The sequence below is a fragment of the Silurus aristotelis genome, assembly GCF_946808225.1.
Source record: "Silurus aristotelis genome assembly, chromosome: 25".
NCBI classification, from domain to species: Eukaryota; Metazoa; Chordata; class Actinopteri; order Siluriformes; family Siluridae; genus Silurus; species Silurus aristotelis.
The window spans coordinates 6937441-6958814 of NC_139598.1; the positions used below are offsets into that span (position 1 = coordinate 6937441).

General features: G+C 36.4%; 3 protein-coding genes across 7 annotated transcripts; 1 reads left to right on the top strand and 2 right to left on the bottom strand.

Annotated features, from left to right (window-relative positions):
* Nucleotides 1–803: 803 nt before the first annotated feature.
* zfx (zinc finger protein X-linked) lies at nt 804–9327 on the top strand. 5 transcript variants are annotated; one of them, XM_083530366.1, is made up of 9 exons: nt 946–1084; nt 2031–2132; nt 2311–2619; nt 2831–2986; nt 3122–3253; nt 4844–4978; nt 5312–5461; nt 5671–6925; nt 7203–9327. In XM_083530366.1, the coding sequence occupies exons 2-8, from the start codon at nt 2069–2071 to the stop codon at nt 6903–6905; spliced, it is 2181 nt and encodes a 726-aa protein (XP_083386492.1). In that variant the 5' UTR covers nt 946–1084; nt 2031–2068; the 3' UTR covers nt 6906–6925; nt 7203–9327. The 5 variants fall into 5 exon arrangements, with proteins under 5 accessions (XP_083386488.1, XP_083386492.1, XP_083386489.1 ...); XM_083530365.1 differs by having other exon boundaries at nt 953–1084; nt 2034–2132; XM_083530362.1 differs by having other exon boundaries at nt 804–1084; nt 2034–2132; nt 5671–9327.
* Nucleotides 9328–10612: 1285 nt separating this feature from the next.
* On the bottom strand, nt 10613–14107 carry c8g (complement component 8, gamma polypeptide). The gene is made up of 7 exons (XM_083530383.1): nt 13403–14107; nt 13030–13175; nt 12355–12425; nt 11185–11292; nt 10964–11065; nt 10847–10882; nt 10613–10735 (listed from the first exon to the last, which is right to left on the bottom strand). The coding sequence occupies exons 1-7, from the start codon at nt 13565–13567 to the stop codon at nt 10725–10727; spliced, it is 639 nt and encodes a 212-aa protein (XP_083386509.1). The 5' UTR covers nt 13568–14107; the 3' UTR covers nt 10613–10724.
* A 1732-nt stretch (nt 14108–15839) lies between these two features.
* Nucleotides 15840–20102, bottom strand: msrb2 (methionine sulfoxide reductase B2). Its single transcript, XM_083530476.1, has 5 exons — nt 19893–20102; nt 17373–17470; nt 17192–17268; nt 16243–16390; nt 15840–15983 (listed from the first exon to the last, which is right to left on the bottom strand). The coding sequence occupies exons 1-5, from the start codon at nt 20002–20004 to the stop codon at nt 15879–15881; spliced, it is 540 nt and encodes a 179-aa protein (XP_083386602.1). The 5' UTR covers nt 20005–20102; the 3' UTR covers nt 15840–15878.
* Between the last annotated feature and the right edge of the window lie 1272 nt (nt 20103–21374).

The following is a 21374-nucleotide window of genomic DNA, read 5'->3' on the forward strand; positions in this document are numbered from 1 at the left end:
AAATGTACTACAATACATTTCTAGGAGTACTAATACAGAATATGCATTGCATGTATACTTTTACATTTATATGCCATGACTATTTCAAATAACTGGCAAAATATAATATAAATGTAAAGTGCTTTCTATTCCCTTTGTATGGCTTCTACATCATAATTTAGTATGCAATAATTATCCAGATGTAGCCTAGCTTAATTTAATGGTTCAGTAATCACAAACAGCTGTCGAGCGAATTCTTTATTAGATATTGATATCGAAAACGTTCAAATAAAAAGAGTGAATAGGTTACGTATAGGGGGGAATAATGTATACTCTTATTGCCTATCGGTTAACCGAAAAGTATCGAGATATCATATCATCATGCTAGTTAGCCAGGGTTTCATATTGATTTTAAACCCAAGCTAGCTATCAAGATAACTCGCTAACATAGTTACTAACATAGTTATTCTCAAGATTAAGAAATTAAATAACGGAGTTAAATTATTTTGTTCTTTCGGGTCACCGTTTATCTCTGCTTTGGTATTAACTGAGAAACTGGGCTAGCTAGCAATAAATGTGTATATATGTGTATGTTTAAGGAACTTAAACACCCTAAATATAGACTTTCCTCTTGAAGTTTATTATCATATTTAAACAATTAAACCTTATACGAGGTGATATGGAATGTGTTAGAACTAATGAATATATAGATTAAAAGATATAATGGTTTTAGTATTTCTTTAATCCTTTTTACACTTGAATCTTTTTACATCCGGATTTGGCCTTTTGTTCGGGAAGGTTCGGCCCCTCCCTCTCAGGGCCTCGGAGATGTATATTGTATGTTATTTTGTATTATAAGCATATTTATTAAAGACATGTTTGGTGTGACAGGGTATTTTTTGGAGTTAAAGATGAGCGCTTATAAAGTGATGTGTTCATAATAAATGCTACGGCGTTAGCCCCTGACAGCGGCGTGAGTGCTGAGTTCGGCCCCGCCCTCCCAGCGCCGCACTGGCCCGCCCTGCTCACACAAACTCCCCGCCTGAGCTCTGCCCGAGTCTGGGGAAAGCGTTTACGGCCTGGAGGCGGCGTGTGGGGAAAAAAGGTAGGCCGCTGCACAACCATACACGCTAAGCACTTCCATCAGCCGCTGTGCACTCGGTTGCGCTCAGGCTGCAAGACTGCTTCGTACCGGCGGAGGGGTTTAGCAATTTTCTCGTTTTTGGCCAGGTTATAGAATTAGGCGCGGTATGAAAGCTCGGCCTTCGCCTAGCATCCAGTCAAAGGCCTCCGGAGGCCCCATTTAGGCCGCGAGTGCAAGCACACAACCGAAATCGAAAAAAAGACTTCAAGACTTTGTTCTAATTTATAAAGAGACGAAAAATAAGGCTTGCAAACTGGTATTCTGGTTATAAAGTATGTTTTTTGCACGTTTATTCATCATTTTTATTTATCCAATATGGCGGTTATCATAAAAATGGGCGTATTCACCCATATTCCGTTAAATCCCGCCTTCTAGCTTTTGATTCGCTAGTCATTCCGGGTTTGGGAGTGTTATTGGCTGGTTGGTCATGTCTATAAAATGTCTTGCTTGAGAATAGCAGTACAAACCAATCTAAAAGGCCTTGTTGGAATATGGGTATGGAAAATATTTAACCGGAGGCAGCCATGTTTGCTCTTGCAATACGTCACAAACAGGCCACGCCTCTGTTTGAAATATTTTCTCTGCGAAGAGTCTATAAAGGGAAACATTATTTTTGCACATCTAATATACATTTGAGTCAAGTTTGAATCAAATTATTTATTTATAATTTTTAATATATATACAGTGACCTAATCTTGTCCTCTCTGAAGCCTTCGATAAATGATCAAAGCAAGCCACTAGTAACATGTATAATTGATTGTGTTAACTAGTAAAATAGTGATTTGTCCTGTTACTCCCCTTAATATAAATATTTTTTTTGACAGTGAAATTGTCAGATTCTGTAGGCTCTTTAAGAGCTTCTGCAAAAGTCTTAGTTTGTCTGGTTTTCTTTGGTTTTATGCACCAGCAGGAGTTAAAATATTATGCCAATGACCAAGGGGGTCGATGGATGAAGATGTGACGACCCTTTCTCATTCCCACCAGCCCAACATCATCTTCCATGGGTCAGGTAAATACAGAGTGTTGTTTGCGTCTGAAGAAAAACAACCTGTTACCTCTGTCATGTTAAAAGTCTATGCTGTCTTTTAGATGAAGCACTTTTATATGCCAGCAGCTCACTACATATCTCTTATACAAAGGTTAACTAGCAAACAGTAGCATTTGACCAATAAAAGTGTGTGTGACAGGTGGGCATGGTGAACTCGAGGAGGATGAGGTGGCAGTGGAGCTGCATGAGACAGTACTGGTCTCTGGAGTGGAGGATGATGGGATAGCGGTGCATGGTTTTTCCCCGGATGAGCTGGTTATCCAGGATGCCATGGGGGACGTCGTGGCCGAGTATGTCCAGGATGATGATGAGGAGGACGAAGAAGGCCTAAGCACCATCACCGTCGGAACTTGTGTGATGTCACCGGGGATAGCTCTGGAGGACGTGCTCAATTCCTCTCAGGTGCAGGAGGACCCGGACGGGTGTGAAAACTACCTCATGATTTCCTGTGAGTTGTCACACGCATTCATGTTTTAACTCTTAAACGCTGTAACACGCCAATGTTTAATGCTTAAGTTGCCATTTTGCCAAAATAAGCATGCGCACAATGTCAGACAAGAAGCAATCAGCTTTCGTTATTCAAGCCATTATGACTGAGTAATACATGTAAGTGGGTGTTTATATACCATCACTTATCTTTTGTTCTTTGTTTTCCCCAGTGGAAGAGCCTGGGAAGATCGTGTCAAATGATGACGCTAAAGTAACAGCTGAGGGCACATTAGAGGAGCAGGACGATGGGGAAAAAGAGGACCATGAGGGCCAAGAGGTCATTAAGGTTTATATCCTGAAGGCTGACTCTGGAGATGATGACTTGGGTAAAACAGGCTTTAGTCCATTCTAGGGATGTGTGTAATGATAATATCCGATCACTGGTCCCTGGTGCATTCCAGTGATTCCGTTCAGTGACCTCCAGGCTCCTTTGTCATTTCTGTCGCCTATGCATTATGCAGGTGGCACCGTGGACATTGGAGATGCCGAAATTGATGTTGACGAAAATGTGGAGTTGATTGATCCGTCTGCACTCGGTGATAAAATGGTCCTTATGCCTGTGGAAGAAGCCACTCAGAATCAGGAAGACATTAGTGAGTCCTGACACGTCCCAACTTCTTTTTTTTGTTTTGTTTTTTTTTTTATGTACAGTCTCTTCTAAAAGTATTGGAAACGCAATTTTGGGTTTTTGCTATATACTGAAGCCATTTCATTTCGAGATCAGAGAATAGAATGAGATGAAAGATGGATTATTTAGGTAAGCAAAAGTCTAAAATGTTTGCATAAGCCTTCCTTGCAGTATTGTGTCGATTCGGTGACCCGCTTTTGTAACAAGACAAACAAATTCAGTAACAAGAAAAGACCCAAATCAGAAACGAAAAACTAAGTGCCAAAACTAAGGATGTGCAGTTTAAGCTTCTGGCTTTATTCCCACAGAAACAAAGTCAGACTGTTCCATGAAAGTATCCAAAGTTATAGCAAAAACACCCCAAAACAGCCTTTTTATTTTCTTTGTTTTATTTATTTTTACAGTCTAGGTAACACTTCTCTTTCTTATTTGGTAATAGTTACCTCATCTTATTTTTTATTTGACAACAGGTACATCATCTGCCACCGTAATCTCCAAGAGTTACGATACTTTCTCATTATAATGATTTAATGGTGGCAGATCCCCTTCATTTAAAAAAAAAAAAAAAAAATCAGCACATGCAAGCATTGCACCTGCACTGGCCCCCAAACGAAATGTATAAGGCTAGCAACGGAACTACTGACCACAAATAAGACTTATGCTTTCGCCCAATCACACACATTAGGCACTTACTGTGGATATACTGAGTACACTTTCTTTGGTTACACCGAGTGGTACAAATATCAAAAAGTAATTAATAAACAAAAGGAAATAACAATGTTAATGGGAAATGTGATGCAATAATTATTAAGAAAGAATCAAAAAGAAATAACAAATAAAAGAATACCAAAATGTGCTACAAAAAATACCTTACTTCCAATCTTGCTGCTGATGAGTGGTTTGCTTGTGGTATGGCCTCTCTTTTACTACTCTGCAGTCTAAGTTTCTTCATACAGTGGATTGTGTTCTTTAAAAAAAAAAAAAAAAAAAAAAAAGGGTAATAAAATGCTGTTTAATTAGCCAAAATTTTTTTGTTGTTGTTTTTTCCGGAGGACATTAGGAGATTGTTGTATTATATACCCAATGCTTGTGTGGTGGCTTGGATGATTTTTTCCCCCCGTTTTCATCTTCAAGGAACAAATTTCTCGCATAGTGATGAGCCAGCTTTCTACTCTTTACAGTGGTTTATCTTTTTTATTTATTTTTTTTTTAACAAATGCATTCTTTACAGTTAAATCGCAGAGCTCAAACAAACATTAGATATTCAGCAACTGTTTAAACAATCCAATCTCACCAAGAAGCACCTGTCTGCCAGATGTTTTCATGTTTTTGATGGCTGGTTTTAAGGAAAAGGTGTAGTGTTTGAAGTAGATACATCTAGATGTTAATATCAGGGAATGAAAGCTAAACTTCATCTTTTTATTATTTCAAATCCAGATTTATGCCATGTATAGCAAAAACAAGAGAGTAGTTTTGGTTTTTGTTCCAATACGTTTGAAGGGGGCTGTAGCTGCTCCTATTTTTAGTGGGTGAACCTGTTCTCGTTTTTTCACAGATGTGGCTAAGATAACAGATGAAGTGTACATGGAGGTGGTGGTGGGGGGTGAGGAGCCTGCCAATCACCAGCGTCCATTTGATAACACCTCACTTAGCAAGGACTTCATGCCTGTAGCTTGGGCAGCTGCTTATGGTAAGTTCCGAACTAGAAACCAAACTGAAACACCATTGCATTGCATGTACAAAAACACTTGGTATGTTTAAATTGCTTTTGCAAATGTACGTGTTGAATTAAAAAGCCAAACCTACAATACGCATGGTGATTGAGTTGTTTGTTATGTGAACATGGTTCCTAGAAAACTGGGCATAGTGTTGCATACGGATGATGTAAAGATTCTGTCATATTTGTAGTTGCCAGTTTTTTTTTTTTTTTTTTTTTTATTATAAAAATATAAACAATGTAACCCTCACATGATGACAATGTCATTAGCACACTCAAATATTTCATGTGTAAACCTGTTCTCAGGTGGGCAAGAGGCTGAGAGTTGTGATAACAGAAATGGAGCAGCTAGCGCAGTGTTACATGTCGAAGAGTCTGACATTATGGAGAAAATCAACCACCAGCGAATCAAAAGCAAGAACAAGAAACGCACAGAGACACGTCACATCCAGACCGGTACTGCAGAATTCATCTGGATGTGTTCAAGCTTCTTTGTCTGTTTGTGACTAAATATCAGCGGCATATTGAAAGATCTAGGAGCAAAACCTGTGTGGCACCTGAGTTTTGGTGAAAATGAGGGACAAGTGCATGTCGTTTTGAGATTGGGAATTCCAACCCTAAACTGCTTTTCCTAACGCATTCTTTCTGTATTTTTTCTTCATCAGCAATTATCATCGGTCCATACGGACAGCCTCTCACAGTGTATCCATGTATGTTGTGTGGAAAGAAATTCAAGTCGCGAGGTTTCCTAAAGCGTCACAGCAAGAACCACCACCAGGACGTCATCAGCAAAAAGAAGTACCAGTGTACAGACTGTGACTTCACCACTAATAAGAAAGCCAGCCTCCATAATCATATGGAGATCCACATGCTGAGCAGCAAAAGCGAACCGTTCGAGTGCGAGACGTGCGGCAAAGAGTTCCACCAGCAGGCGGCACTCTTCTCCCACCGGCTCCAGCACCATTACAGAGAGCCAAAGCTGCAGATTCCACCACCCGCTACAAAAATGCACAGCTGCAAGTTCTGTGATTATGAAACGGCCGAGCAAGGACTTCTTAACCGGCACTTACTGGCTGTTCACAGCAAAAACTTCCCTCACATCTGTGTGGAGTGCGGGAAGGGCTTCCGGCACCCTTCTGAGCTCAAGAAGCACATGAGGACTCACACTGGGGAAAAGCCATACTCATGCCTGTACTGCAGCTACAAATCGGCCGACTCGTCCAATCTGAAGACGCACGTCAAGACGAAGCACAGCAAAGAAACGCCGCACAAGTGCGAGCGCTGCTTCCAGACCTTTGCCGATCCCGAGGAGCTTCAGCAGCACACACTTGCACACGAGGAAGAAGCCAAGAGTCACCAGTGCATGCACTGCGAGCATCGCAGCTCCAACTCTAGCGACCTGAAGCGTCACATCATATCCGTTCACACTAAAGAATACCCGCATAAGTGCGCCACGTGTGGGAAAGGTTTCCACCGACCATCTGAGCTCAAAAAGCACTCGGCCGCTCACAAGGCCAAAAAACTGCACCAGTGTCGCCATTGCAGCTTCAGGATAGGAGATCCGTTCGTGCTCAGCCGCCACATCCTGTCTGTCCACACCAAAGAAACACAACAGCAAACAGCGTTCTCTGACAAAAAAGGCCTGAAGAAGGCGTTTGTTCTCGGTGCTCACGGAGGGAAAAAGGTTTTGGCCAAAGTGCACAGGGAACGGAGGGTGTATCAGTGTCAGTATTGCGACTACAGCACAGGAGACGCCTCTGGCTTTAAGAGACACGTGATCTCTATCCACACCAAGGATTACCCACACCGCTGCGATTTCTGCTCCAAGGGCTTCCGCAGACCGTCTGAGAAAAACCAGCATATTGCACGCCATCACAAAGACATGATGGCATCTGTGTGACATTAGCCAACCTGACTGGAGTGTACGGGGTGTGCGATATGGCCGCATCATAGTTTCTCAGTTTTACACACATTTGGCCAACAGTTAAACACCTTTTTTCCCTTTTTTATTTATCATTTATACCATGAAGCTATTTACCAAGAAGAATAAAAGAAAGTATTGGTTACAGAATGAAATTTTAACACCCAATTGGCCTCCTGCAAGTAACGGTGCACTTGATCAAGCAGTGATCCACTGGTTAAAAAAACGAGAGCTAATTTATCATGACCGTGACGTCACATCGCACACCCCGTGCAGTGTCCTGTCTTTTAGTGGGCTTCTTGTTTAGTCACGTCCATCATGTTAACACAGAGAGCACGTGTAGTGTAGAGCTAGCGCCCTAACATTTTCACTTTGTTCCATTTTTTTATTTCTTTTTATTTCTAATCCTTATATCCCGCCACCTCGTACTATAGGAGTGTGTGTGACACTAGGTATAAAAGTTTCATATGGTAAATATTATCACAGCAGTGTATTAGAAGCTGGTAATGAAATACACACATCTGCCACAACTGTAGTGTGTGTGTGATTTACACAGGATTGAAAATTTCCCACCACTGAGAAAAGAATGGAAATGATAATGAGCGAACATTTTAAAATAAAGCTATCTGCTCTACTGTCCTAAGATCAGGGGAAGAAAGAAAGAGGGATGGATGGCATATTTTCTCTCTTCGTATCAATTATTGTGACACCATCAGTAAAAAAAAAAAAGGTGTCTTTATGAATGTTTGTTAATGAAATTTATTTGCTGTTCTTTTCTTAGTACTGGGAAATGTACAAAAATCCCTGTATCGCCTGTTAAACACACAAACACCATAGCTGAGGTGGCGATTAGGGTGTAAACTGCCTTTTAATTCAGAACGATTCACGTTTCCATCAAAACCGTTGAACCGCCTTCGTAAAAATAATCAAACCTCGGTAGACATCAGTCTTTCACAGAGGAAACCAATGGTTGTATGAGGCTAAACATCACATTGTATTATATCATAGCCCACACCTACAAAACACACTGCCAACAGCAAGGGGTCATGAAACAAACGTGACAGAGAATTGCATTTGAAATCAGTTGGATGATTATGTTCCAGGTCATTTTTGTTGGTCTGTTTTAAAGGCACATTTTTGCTGTTTTTTTTTTTTTTTTTCGTTTTTTTTCTCCCTGTTAAATTATAGAGAAGGGGGGTCTTTGGGTTCTTGCACAAAATTAAATTAAGAGACAGACTGGTCTGATAAATCTATAGTAGCTTTGTTTATTCTCTAAATATGATAATTAAATCCTCAATCCTCACATTACAATTCCTCCAATTCAGGAGTCAGTCCATATGTAGCAGAAAATTTTAGCTAGCATTCAGAATGCACCAATTTCACCAGTCTTCCATTAGCAACATCTTTTGTGTAGCAGTTATGGCGGCAGAGTGCTTTATTTATGATTAGATATGATTTATTTTGTGTGTTCATACAGTTACGTCATAAACAACACCAATTCTGATTGGAAAATTTTGTACCCTGTGGTCTTTTGGTAAAGTACTGTAGTGATTCTGATCACATTGGTGCATCACTAGAATGCACAATCGGGCTATGTTTTACAATATGCTAGCGAAAATGCTTTGGTCATATAATGCAACAGCCCCCTGAAAAAAGTGAGGAATTATCATAGAAGCTAGAGACCATACAGTAAATGAACAAAAGTTTGTGGACACCTCAGTATAGGATTCGTATGTGCTTTTTGAACATCCCATTCATTATTAGGTCCCCATTTGCTGTTATAATAACCTTTCTAAGGAGATGTTTTCTGAGATTTTGGAGAGTCCTAGTGAAGATTTCAGCTACGGGGGGCGTTAGTAAAATCAGGTAAAATTGTGGTAACAGGGTGGGGAACAACAACATTTGGTTAGAAAATCAGGTGTCCTAATACTTTTGTCCATATAATGTATGTATATTTATTTAGTTCACAAATATTGGAATCGTGACTGCATATAGATATGGCAGTTTTCAGCTGTGTGTGTGTGTGTGTGTGTGGCTTGTGTTTGAGTGAAACATTAGTTGTTAAACCATTAATGACTGACTAAACCACCTACAAACAAGATACAAAGTATTTATATCAATAAAGTTATCACCGTTCATAAGATTATCATGACATATCAGTGTGATATGTCTAAACTAAGGACAGCAGTCCTTATCCTACCTATAGGATGCCTGCTTCTGAAATCGACTTTAAATACGTTAAGGGGACTAAACACGACCCCTCGCCTAGAAACATAGAGGAAAGATGCACATGATTCTCACAAAATCAAATGTATAACTTTGAATCGGTATATTCTGAAAGACATCATGTACATATATAAAACTTTTGTAAATACAGAATTATTAAAAAAAAATGAGACTATTGCGTGTTTCACATTTGTCTTTTCTTGGTTCTGAGTTTTTTAAATCTCACATCACAAAGCACAAAAAGTCAGTATTTTTACTTTTCTTTCATATTTATATTCATAACATGTTATTGTTTTTGTAGCAACAATTCTTCCACTTAACCATAATGTAAGATTTATTAAAAGAAAGATCTGAATATTCTGATAATGTGGAAGCTTTTTCCAGCCAAGCAGTTTACTACAGGATAGTTTTCATCACAGAGATGGTCTTTGTAGTATTCAATTACTAGTGATTTTTTTCTGAAGGTTTGAAATGCATTTGAATAACAATTAATTATGTCTACATTTATCTTGCTAATGGTTTTTACCAAAGTGACTTGCAGTAAAGTCGAGATTTAATGGGATCACACAGCTGGTAACGGTATTCGGGTTTACACCCACTGACCAAAAACAAGTAGAGACTTATAGGTTGAATAAAGGGACTCACAAGATGGGGCATTTTCAGTTTCTGAAACTGGTTTTGTTTTCTACATAAGAATACGCAACCAATATACATAAATATTAGATATTGTATATTTATTACAATATAGCCTATCATTTTAAATTACAACACATTGCAGTACAATGACCTTACTCACAAACTATATGGCCAAAAGTGTGTGGACAGCTCACCATATCATAACATTACCCCTAAGGTGGAAGCACACTATTGTTTAGGAATGTCTTTGTATTATGTAGCATTAAGAACAACTCTCAGTGAAACTTAAAGGCACAAATCTGTTTTTTTTTTTATTGATGATGATGATGAGTTTGATGTCCTTTACAGAGCCTTGACTTTAACCCCACTAAACAATATAAGTTCAAATTCATGCCAGGCTTCCTGTCCCAACATCAGCACTTAATCTCTTTGTTCTGGTTATTAATGAGGACAAATTCCTTATAGGCATGGTCCAAAGTTGAGTGAAGTGCCATTCCAGTAAAGTGAGCAGCAAATAACCACCTCCGTGTTGATGACCATGGTTTAGGAATGGGCTAAACAGTGGTCAGGTGTCTACATAGTTTTGGTCATATACTGTAGTGTACCAGAGATATTGTATGTTTGCATGTTTTTGCCTAGGAAGCCTGTCATGATTATTTTGATAGATAACCGACACATACATTATGTATCTGAGTTGACCTCATTTTATCAGCTTACCCCTTGTCACATTTATTGCCTAGATGCTGCAATATTACTGAAAATTGTTAAATTTTATCCTCAAAATCTTCCTCCGTGCTGAAAAAAATAAATAAGTCACAGAAACGACAAGTTTGATCATTTTTATTATTTCTACCACGTGTGTGAGACTGATTCTTCAGCTCATTCTTATGATTACACTACATTACACTAAGAAGTCTCTCAGAAAGACGGTTCCACTCAGGCCATTACTGGAACAAAGAAAACGAGATACAATGTTTATTTTCAAGATTTTCTAGGGTGAAGAGTCATATCTAGTCATTGTTAAACGTATTACAATGTTAGAAAAGTGTCGGACTTACCAAGCGTGTGATCCTTATCCACAGACTGGCAAAACCCTGAAATAGACAGCGAGTAGAAAATCAAGCGATTCATGTCACTTTAAAAAGTGTTCTTATTCAGTCAGAAAATACACTCACCGTAAATGGGAAACTGGAAAACAGTTTCCAAGCCCAGACCTTGTTTCCTTGCAATGTCTTCAAATTTATCTACAATGTCATCAGAGATCTTTGGAGAGCGTCCTGTACAGCACACATTTCATAAAGATTTTATGATCGACATAGAGCACCAATTTCCAAAAGTGTATTATTGCATTAGGTTAAAAGAAGGCTGTTTATGTAGGAATGGCTTAAGGACATACCATAGAGTTTCAAGGAGAGATTGCCCAACTTCTTGTAGAGTAAAATGATATAAGAGCTGTAGTCTGTGTCTACAACGATTACATCAGTGTTCTTTGCTGGTAAATTTGCTAGAATTAAGATACAAACACTCAAATTTGAACATAAAACTTGGAAAATTCCACTGCAGATTAAAAAAAAAATACAAATACAAATATGTACTGAGAAGTAAGAAATATTTGAAGACCTGCAAATAACATGTTTACACTGAGTATATAAAAAACATTAAGACTTAATGACATTTTGATTATATGCAATGTAATGATATTCTAATTATAATTCAATTAAAGTGTAAATATTAATTAAAGGTATCCATTGTGTTTATTATTATTATTATTATTATTATTATTTTTATTATTATTATTATGAATTTTGTATATAGTATAAACCACAAATTTGTTTAGTCTCTGCGTTGTGCTTTGAGCATTTTTTTTGTATTATTATTTAACTGGAAAATATACACAACAATGCCAGGGGTAAAAAGAGAAACTAGAGTTAGCGCAGTGTCACTGGGTACTCCGTACCAAAAATAAGAATGGTTTAGCACATGCATGAAAACGCTAGAGAAACCATAGTGCTAGCTTTAGCTGCTAACCAGGAAGTGGCTAGCACTATGGATTCTCGAGCGGTTTATGTTCAGCTTCAACAATTTATTTTAAAAGGAGAAAATCCTGACAATTCCGCATGTCGAGGGAGTGAACGAATAAAGGATGGAAGGAATGAAGACACTTGTTACAGTGTGCTGAAATAAGTAGAACAGTTCAGTAGATCAAATCTTCAGAAAATAAAATATAACACATACACACATATCTCTATAACATAAAAATGGGGTCCAACAAATGTAAACAATTTGATTACATTTTTCCATTTATTTAATCAATTTAATTGGTTCCAATTAAATTGATTACTCACTTTAATCAATATCATTAAAATGTTTATTGCATACATTTTATTTATTCTATTTTATTTTTGTAAAACATCATTTTATATATTACTTAACCAAGCATTTTTTTAAAATGTAAACTAAAAGTTTTGTGCCTGCTTGCATTATTATTATTATTATTATTATTATTATTATTATTATTATTATTATTATTATTATTATAAGAAAAAAAAACTTTACAATCCATCACCTTTTAGTAGGAAGCGACCAGGAATATTTGTTCTCTGGTACTTCTGTTTGATCTCCCAACACTGAAAATTGCTAACAAAAGAAAGGAAGACAGGGCTTAAGTATTTTGCTTTTCACATAAGAATGATGTTTTTCTCAAATGCAATATACATGTAAGTATTTATATATAGACTAGCGGAGCAAATTCTTGTTTAAAAATTAATTCTTGATGTAAATCTTTTGATATATACAACCTAAATAAAAATATTTTGTAAAAAAATATATATATATTATATAAATATTAATATAAAATCTCAGTAAAAACATTTGCAATGAAACGCAAATCTCACAAACCCATATTTTATTTACAATGTTAAAAATTATCTTCGTAGTTTTGGCAGAATAATTAACGACTTCAACTCTGACCTTCAAAATGCTCATACTGGAGATTCTTTTCAAAAATTGTACAATAATACACAGAGAAAACTTTATTATATCAACAATTACACCATTTTCTTTCTGTTTATGTGGACCATCACAAGCACAAGTACATGCACATAAATATAATCATTGCAGCTGGAACGAGTGTCAGAGCTGCTGTTATATAAACACCTTCAATCAACACATTATTATTATTATTGTTGTTATTATTACTAATACTACAATATATTATTTTACTATTATTGTATGTACTCACAGTTTGGTTAAGGTGCTCACTTGGATTGGGTCTTTTTGTGAGCTTGGTACATTTAGCGTTATGATGGTTCCCTCTGCCTTATAGCCATGCTCCATAAGATATTTGCATCTCGAAGCCATACTTAGCAAGTACCACTGTCCACTTATCTGAGACAGAAAACTATTTAATTACATAACTCTTTGATAGTGTTTGCTAGATTTTCAGAGAATGCATTATTTAAAAAAAAAAGTCATGCAGCCAAAAGCAAAAGCAAATCTCACTTGTTTCCATACTTGCATATATATGTTGACATGTAATGGAGGCAGAAGAGGTTTCTATATAACTATTTAAAACAAAATCATACATGTGAAATGACAGATATTGTAAATCATACCGCATCGATTCTAACGTTCGGAGCCAGAAGGATCTCCTCAGCAGGCTTTGTAGCTGATGTTGGTTTTGGCTTTGGTTTGTATCGAGCTCGTCTTCCATCTACAGGTTCCCAGAGACTAAAGCCCAACAACAGCACCAAAGACAGATACACACACGCACGCACCATGCCTGCATGAATATTCACTTTTTCATTTGTTGCCGAATAAAGACACAGGTTCTTTCGCTATGTCTGCCCTACAAGCACTGTGAGATGTTTGGTAATTGGTTTTCCTGTTTGCTGTTGCCTGTGTGTTTGTGTGTTTCTCAACATACTCAGAGCAAACAAAATGGTGAGTTTATCATTAACACAGATTTACTGGAAAAAGGACAGCCCATAAACCCCCAAACCATTATCTCACACTACCCCCACACACTCCACGACCAATTCAAAATGTGTTACAGTTAATATAGAACTATTATTTTCATTTTCATTACACATTTATTATAACTGTCATGACTATGGTTTATATAACTTAATTCTAACACTTCTAAATTTTTAAGGTCTCCTGATCTCTCATCTAGCCAATGATAGTCACTGTGAGAGACCACATTTCTGTTTAGCATCCAATCATGTTCATCACTGTAGAAGGAATTGTGCTGGAAGCCCTGGATCTACCTTAGTAAAATGTTTAAAACTTCTAAATGATGTAAAGATTATTATAAAATGAGGTGTCACTTTTGCAAAACTAGAAGGCAAGAAACTTCTGAATGATCATTTATATCAAATTATTCAAGACACTTAACTAGGATACAACCTGTGAATAGATGACCAAAAATAAGCATCAAGTGTTCTTTAACACTCCCACTAAACCTTGCCTATACCTGCAACAATCAAGGTGAGGTAAATTCTGGTCATTTGTTAAGCATATCTGGCTGTATTACTTTCTCAGTTTTATAATGACTTATTTTAGCAAGACTAGACAATATGAGTACTATAGGTATATTCTCCTGCTTTACATGCAATTTACCAGGGAATGGCTCCATATCCAGTGTGTCCCTTAATATGATGAAGGGACCAAGTCACCCTGATACATTCAGTATGTTTTTAAATAATGAGAGGAGAATGGAGATCCTGGATGAAATTTGCATGGAAAAGAACACGCATGAAAACTCCTCAATTTCTAAAAAAGCCTTCATTGTGTTACAGTGTTCCACTGTATATTTTCCAACTGGAGACAGGTTTGGGTTTAAAGTTCAAAAGAATGCAAAATTGTTATTATACTGCATCCAAAGACATCCTATACATTTGTATGCCTTCAGCTTTGTGGTAACAATTTGGAGAAGAACCACATATGGCAGAAAGGGTCAGGTGACCCAATACTTATGTCCATATAGTGTAGATATAGTGTAGATATAGTGTAGATATAGTGTATATAGTGTATATAGTGTATATATATATATATATATATATATATATATATATATATATATATATATATATATATATATTAGAGGTTTAATGGTACAAAATGAAAAAATATATTTTATAAAAAAAAAAATTTAATTAACCAAATTAATGCAATACACTTTTTTATTATATTGATTAAATTGAGTTATCAATTAAATTTGCACAAATTAAATTGATTAAATACAATGAATTAATGGAAAGGTTTAATTAAATAGTTTACATTTGTTAGACCCCATTTGGGAAATACAGATTTGAAACGATCTACTTAACTGTTCCACTTGGCGACCCCTAATGGGAAACGCCGAAAGAAAGTTTATTTTACTTAACTGTTCTACTTCTTCCATTCCTCATTCATTGACTCCCTCGATTTGTGGAATTGTCATGATTTTCTCCTTTTAGGAGAAATTCTTGAAGCTGGACATAAAAAGCTAAAGAATCCACATTGCTACTGTTAGCCACTAGCCACTTCCTGGTTACCGGCTAACACTAGCTCTATGGATTCTTTAGCGTTTTCATGCATTCGCAAAATAAAACTTACTTTCCCGATACGGAGTGAGTAGCCACAGTGACACTAGTTTCTTTTTATATATAATTCTGGCATTGTTGTGTATGTTATCGAGTTTAATAATAATCATTTACAAAATGCACTTAAAGTGCGAGGTTGAGACTAAACAAACTCTCAGTCTGCCATTTAATACCTTCCTGATTGAATGTTCCAAACGGAAAAAAAGTTTGCGTTTTGGATACATTTCGGTCTGAATATACACCCATATATAGATCTGTTAGCTAAAAAGATGACCTGATTGATTTATAACAAAAAAAAGTAGAATAATATATTCTTTAAATTTAAATGACTGGAAGAATAATAAGATCAAAATGTATAACACAAACAGAACCGAACAACATTTTAAACTAGTAAGACTGAAGCGCACAATCTTTTTCAGGTATCAGCACATAGATAGAACACAGTTTTCCATAATTCATTTACATATTGTTTGAGATTTGAAATGTGTTTATTTATGAGATTGATTTAGACTTCTCTGGGCTTGAAATTCAGAGCTGCACTGTTTATGCAGAATCTGTGGCCTGTTGGATCCGGGCCATCGTCGAACACATGACCAAGATGTGCATCACACTGCCAAAATCAAAATAAGAAAGAGGATGATATTTAATTCTGTTTAACAGATGCATGTTTAATCTTTTCAGTGAATGAATTTCTTAAAATATTGTTAAGATCATGGTACAACAGGTAGACATTTCTGGATAAATTGCACATATGACAACTGTACTGTTATAGCATTAACATCCTACTTCAAGCAATCATTTAATTCAACACTGATCCCTCTTATTGTCATGCAAGGTGTGTAATAAAAATTCCTGTTTTGTTCACATGCCTGTTTACAGATGACTTCTGTTCCTGGGCTTCCCAACGAGTTATCAGGTCTGCGGATAATGTTGGCGTGACTCTCATCTCCCTCCCATGTCCCATGTGCCTCAAAAAAAGCTGGCCACCCCGTTCCCGAGTCGTATTTAGACTCAGAGCTGAAGCAGATGGTGAGATAGAGATATACTGTAAGATTATATATTACATATGCTACATACAGATATACTGTACAATAGTGAGTACACCCCTCACATTTCAGAAACCATTGTAGTATATCTTCTCAAAGGACAATTCTAAAGAAATGAAACTTGGATATATTTTAGAGTTGTCAATGTGCAGCTTGCATTAAAACAATCCAAGCAGTGACTGCAGATTCTTTACGCAGCAGTCTATTTGCAAAATCTCTATGGGAAATTGTAGATATGGAGCTAAGAAGAAAGAAAGGGTGGAAAGAATCACAAGGGAGCACATTTCCTATGGCTGACAATGAGCATTATTTTCACTATTATTTTTATATCCTGTAAGTAAAATACTTAACTGTACTGGGTATTTTTTTTCATGTCAATGATTTTCCTTGATCTTACCTAAAGAGTGGGGTATCGCAGCACACACTGTAATACATACCCCCATAATCAGCAACCAATGGTTAAAACCTGGTTTATAATTCATAATACATGTAGATCAAAGCTGATGAAAACTAGCAGCATTCTAATCACTACTAATCACTTACATTAATAATTAACACCAGTTGTCAATTTTATCTTCTTTAGTTTTATTGTTGGGTGCCTATAAATCTAGATAAATTAAATAACCTAAAACGTCTCAGAAATGTTATCTACATGCTTAGACTGGTCTAATGTTAGTGTCATACATTCAGCAGTTATATTAATAATACTGTTTGTGTCAAATACACATTGTTCATAACATTTACATGTTAGTGATTTTTTCACTGGTGTTACCTAAAAAGTGGTGTATCACAGCACACACAGTGGTACATTCCCACATCATTATGGTTCAGATAGATTCCACTGAATGGCTGGGAGAGAAACAAAATGAAACAGATCAGAATTGTATTTTTGGTAAATTTTATGCTTCTACTTTCTAGTGTCTCATATCAATCTGTATTTAGCACACACGTACCACCTCAGTGCCTTTCTCTCTAGTGACTACATACTGTTCTGGAGATAGTTTCTTCTTCCAGTCCACACACTCATCATAACGTGTCAAAGAAAGAAGATCTGCAAAGAAAAGTACAAAACTGAATTAGAAGCCTGCAGGGTTTTCTTTTAATAAGTACCGTTATATGCTGTAACTACGTAGGTTATATGGAACTGCATCTTATATCATAATTTCTGTAAATATGTACAAAGATTTATTGTTGATGTGAAATTAACTGATTAAGTTACACTTTAAAAATCATGCTAAATGTTTTTATTTATTGATTAAATAGTATTTTCCTGCTTTCTCCAAAAAACTGCTTGAGGTGTCAGTTCAACAAAAGCAGTCAAGAAAAGAGGAAACAGGTATAAATTATATTTACACTCATCCAAATGTCTAAATTAAATATAGAAAATATCCCCATTCCTACTTAATGTCCTGAATTTGTGAATTAATGACAAGCTTTTATACAAATCTGATTCCAAAAAATTTGGGACGCTGTACAAATTGTCAATAAAAACAGAATGCAATGATGTGGAAGTTTAAAATTTCAATATTTTATTCAGAATACAACATAGATGACATATCAAATGTTTAAACTGAAAAATAAGTTGATTTTAAATATTATGTCATGAACACATCTCAAAAAAGTTGGGACAAGGCCATGTTCACCACTGTGTGGCGTCCCCGCTTCTTTTTATAACAGTCTGCCAACGTCTGGGGACTGAGGAGACAAGTTGCTTAAGTTTAGGAATAGGAATGTTGCCCCATTCTTGTCTAATACAGGCTTTTAGTTGCTCAACTGTCTTAGGTCTTCTTTGTCACATCTTCCTCTTTATGATGCGCCAAATGTTTTCTATGGGTGAAAGACCTGGACTGCAGGCTGGCCATTTCAGTACCCGGATACTTCTTCTACGCAGCCATGATGTTGTAATTGATGCAGTATGTGGTCTGGCATTGTCATGTTGGGAAACGCAAGGACGAAGTCTGGATGGGAGCATATGTTGTTCTAGAACTTGGATATACCTTTCAGCATTGATGGTGCCTTTCCAGATGTGTAAGCTGCCCATGCCACACGTACTTATGCAACCCCATACCATCAGAGATGCAGGCTTCTGAACGCCGGCAACGGCGAATGGCACGGTGGATTGTGTTCACCAACAATGTTTTCTGGAAGTATTCCTGAGCCAATATTGTTATTTCCGTTACAGTAGCATTCCTGTATGTGATGCAGTGCCGTCTAAGGGCCCAAAGATCACAGGCATCCAGTATGGTTTTCCGGCCTTGACCCTTACGCATAGAGGTTCCAGATTCTCTGAATCTTTGGATGATATTATGCACTGTAGATGATGATAACTTCAAACTCTTTGCAATTTTTCTCTGAGAAACTCCTTCCTGATATTGCTCCACTATTTTTCGCGGCAGCATTGGGGGAATTGGTGGCCCTCTGCCCATCTTGACTTCTGAGAGACACTGCCACTCTGAGAGGATCTTTTTATATATATCTTTTTATATCATGTTGCCAATTGACCTAATAAGTTGCAAATTGGTCCTCCAGCTGTTCCTTATACGTACATTTAACTTTTCCGGCCTCTTATTGCTACCTGTCCCAACTTTGTTGGAATGTGTAGCTCTCATGAAATTCAAAATGAGCCAATATTTGGCATGACATTTCAAAATGTCTCACTTTCAACATTTTACGTTTTTCTATATTCTATTGTGAATAAAATATAGGTTTATGAGATTTGTAAATTATTGCATTCCTTTTTTATTCACAATTTGTACAGTGTCCCAACTTTTTTCGAATCGGATTTGTATTTGAAGACACAATAGCACAAGATTTTCTGCTTGTATATTTAGTTTTCTTGCAAAACCATTATAGAGACATATACGTTTCAAAATGCAACTGTATGCAAACTAAGTTTAAAAAATGTAATCCTAAAATCACATTTTAAAAGGTTTGTGTCATAAACCTAATATGCTCAGAGTTGTGTAACCTAGAGTGAAAAAATAAATAATACTTAGATATGAGCCAATTTGTATGGGTTTGCAAATCAGACAAAAAAATACATTCAAATCAATGTTCTGAATGAAGCATATTAATGGGAAAAAAATAGATTGATAGCAAATAAATGGATATTATTCCAAAATTATTCATAAATATGATTACAAAAATATTTATTAATTTATTATTACAGTGTGAGCTATTTTTTTACTTTGGCCCCTAAAGTTTACACCATGCATGGCCATGATTTTTTAGTGTTGTCACTTGTTAAAGGGACTTTGCACTTTAAATAATCTATTATAGCTCATTCATCCTGCTCTAAGGCTCATCAGGTGCATTTTTTTAGGATAAAAGGAAATGTTGTTGACAATCACACCTTCGTTTTGTTCAATCAGGTCAATTTAGATAAAACTGAAGAAACTGTTAAACATTACAGCAAATGATAGACTTTTAGGTCACTGTTTTCTTTTTTAAAAGTCGAAAAAGATGTTACTTACTTGTTGTTGTGCCTAGTGTTCTGTTTAGCACAGACCGGCTCTTAGACAAAACTGACTGTGTGTAAACTCCATTGCAAAATACTGAAGAAAATCGCACCAGGAGTCGCGCCATGTTTCTATGCAGAGACTTTTACACCAGACCCAAGAGAAATTAATGCTCAGTGAATGAACTCAGTAGAGCTGAATAGTTTTTTTTTTTTTCTTTTACTTGACCTACATTCCCTCCCTCACCCAGCAACCAATGGTTAAAACCTTGTTTATGGCTGATAATACATGTAGGTCAAAGTTAATGAAAACTTGCAGCATGCTGTGATGAAACTGACAGTCCACCTATCACTTTAATAATTAACAGCAATTATCAATTTATTATTTTATTTTCTTTAGTTTGTCTGTTGCTTGATGATAAATCTAGGTAGTCTGATTTACATGCATTGACTGGTCTAGTCAATAATCATAATAATGTCAATAATGTTCATTATAATACACATGAAATGTAACAAAAAGCTTTTATTTATACGTGTGTGTGTATATATATATATATATAGATAGATATAGATATAGATATAGATATAGATATAGTGTGATAGCTGTCAGGTTATCTTCCTCTTGTAAATATACTGCTACCAACTGTGCTACCAGGCATTACAAGTTAATTGGATGGTCATAATAGTTAGCTAAAGTTAGTAAACACAATCCTTATGGCACTGTAATTTCAGCTAAAACAACACAAACAAACCACTACTGTAACATCACATGTTTTCACATAGGGAAAACACATGCTTTTGAGATGTCAAGGCCTAAATATACTGTTGAAGGAATTGAGGCTTAACTCATTACATGGCCTGCCTGGTAACCCAATTAAACTTCATGAAATGGGCAATATACTCAACTTGTAAATCTTTGTGATGTCCTTCAGGAGCGAGACAACATATTGCCAAAATGTGTGTGGATACCTCACTATAAGAATTATATGAGCTTTTTGATTATACCATTCCAGGTTTAATCCATCCTTTGTTCCACTCTTCTAAGAAGGCTTTTTAATAGATTTTAAAGCTTTTGAAACATCCTAAAGGGTTTCAGGGGGGTTGATTTCATGGCTTTGTGCAGTCCACTTGAAGTCTTTCAATCCAAACTTGGCAAACCATATCCTCAATGATTTCACATTATGCACAAGGGAATTGTCCTACTGGAACATGACCAGGCCTCCTAGTTTCAGTGAAGTGAAATCTTAAACAATTTATACAAGTGTGTGTTTTCTACTTTGTGACAAAAGTTTGTGGAAGTTCGCCTACAGATATGGCTGCAATGTTCATGTGTCTACAAACCTTTGCTCATATAGTGTAGCAGAACATCCCTAAGGCAAATCTGCTGATTAAAACACATTATGTTGATGGTTGAAATTTGTGGGTAAAAGATGTTGTTGCAACATAATTGGGACACAGATTTTATACTACTCAAAACCAAATGAAGACGTAAAAGTGA

What these genes read in the sequence shown, in the direction of transcription:
- msrb2 (XM_083530476.1), bottom strand. Translation starts at nt 20,004, where the DNA reads ATGGCGCGACTCCTGGTGCGATTTTCTTCAGTATTTTGCAATGGAGTT. An exon ending in AACACTAGGCACAACAACAA is followed by an intron (nt 17,471 to 19,892) that starts GTAAGTAACATC and finishes TTTTCTTTGCAG; the next exon opens with ATCTTCTTTCTTTGACACGT. An exon ending in TGTGATACACCACTTTTTAG is followed by an intron (nt 16,391 to 17,191) that starts GTAACACCAGTG and finishes CATCTGCTTCAG; the next exon opens with CTCTGAGTCTAAATACGACT.
- c8g (XM_083530383.1), bottom strand. Translation starts at nt 13,567, where the DNA reads ATGGTGCGTGCGTGTGTGTATCTGTCTTTGGTGCTGTTGTTGGGCTTT. An exon ending in CGAACGTTAGAATCGATGCG is followed by an intron (nt 13,176 to 13,402) that starts GTATGATTTACA and finishes TTTCTGTCTCAG; the next exon opens with ATAAGTGGACAGTGGTACTT. An exon ending in TCTCTCCTTGAAACTCTATG is followed by an intron (nt 11,066 to 11,184) that starts GTATGTCCTTAA and finishes TGTGCTGTACAG; the next exon opens with GACGCTCTCCAAAGATCTCT.
- zfx (XM_083530362.1), top strand. Translation starts at nt 2,069, where the DNA reads ATGGATGAAGATGTGACGACCCTTTCTCATTCCCACCAGCCCAACATC. An exon ending in CATCATCTTCCATGGGTCAG is followed by an intron (nt 2,133 to 2,310) that starts GTAAATACAGAG and finishes TGTGTGTGACAG; the next exon opens with GTGGGCATGGTGAACTCGAG. An exon ending in GACACGTCACATCCAGACCG is followed by an intron (nt 5,462 to 5,670) that starts GTACTGCAGAAT and finishes TTTCTTCATCAG; the next exon opens with CAATTATCATCGGTCCATAC.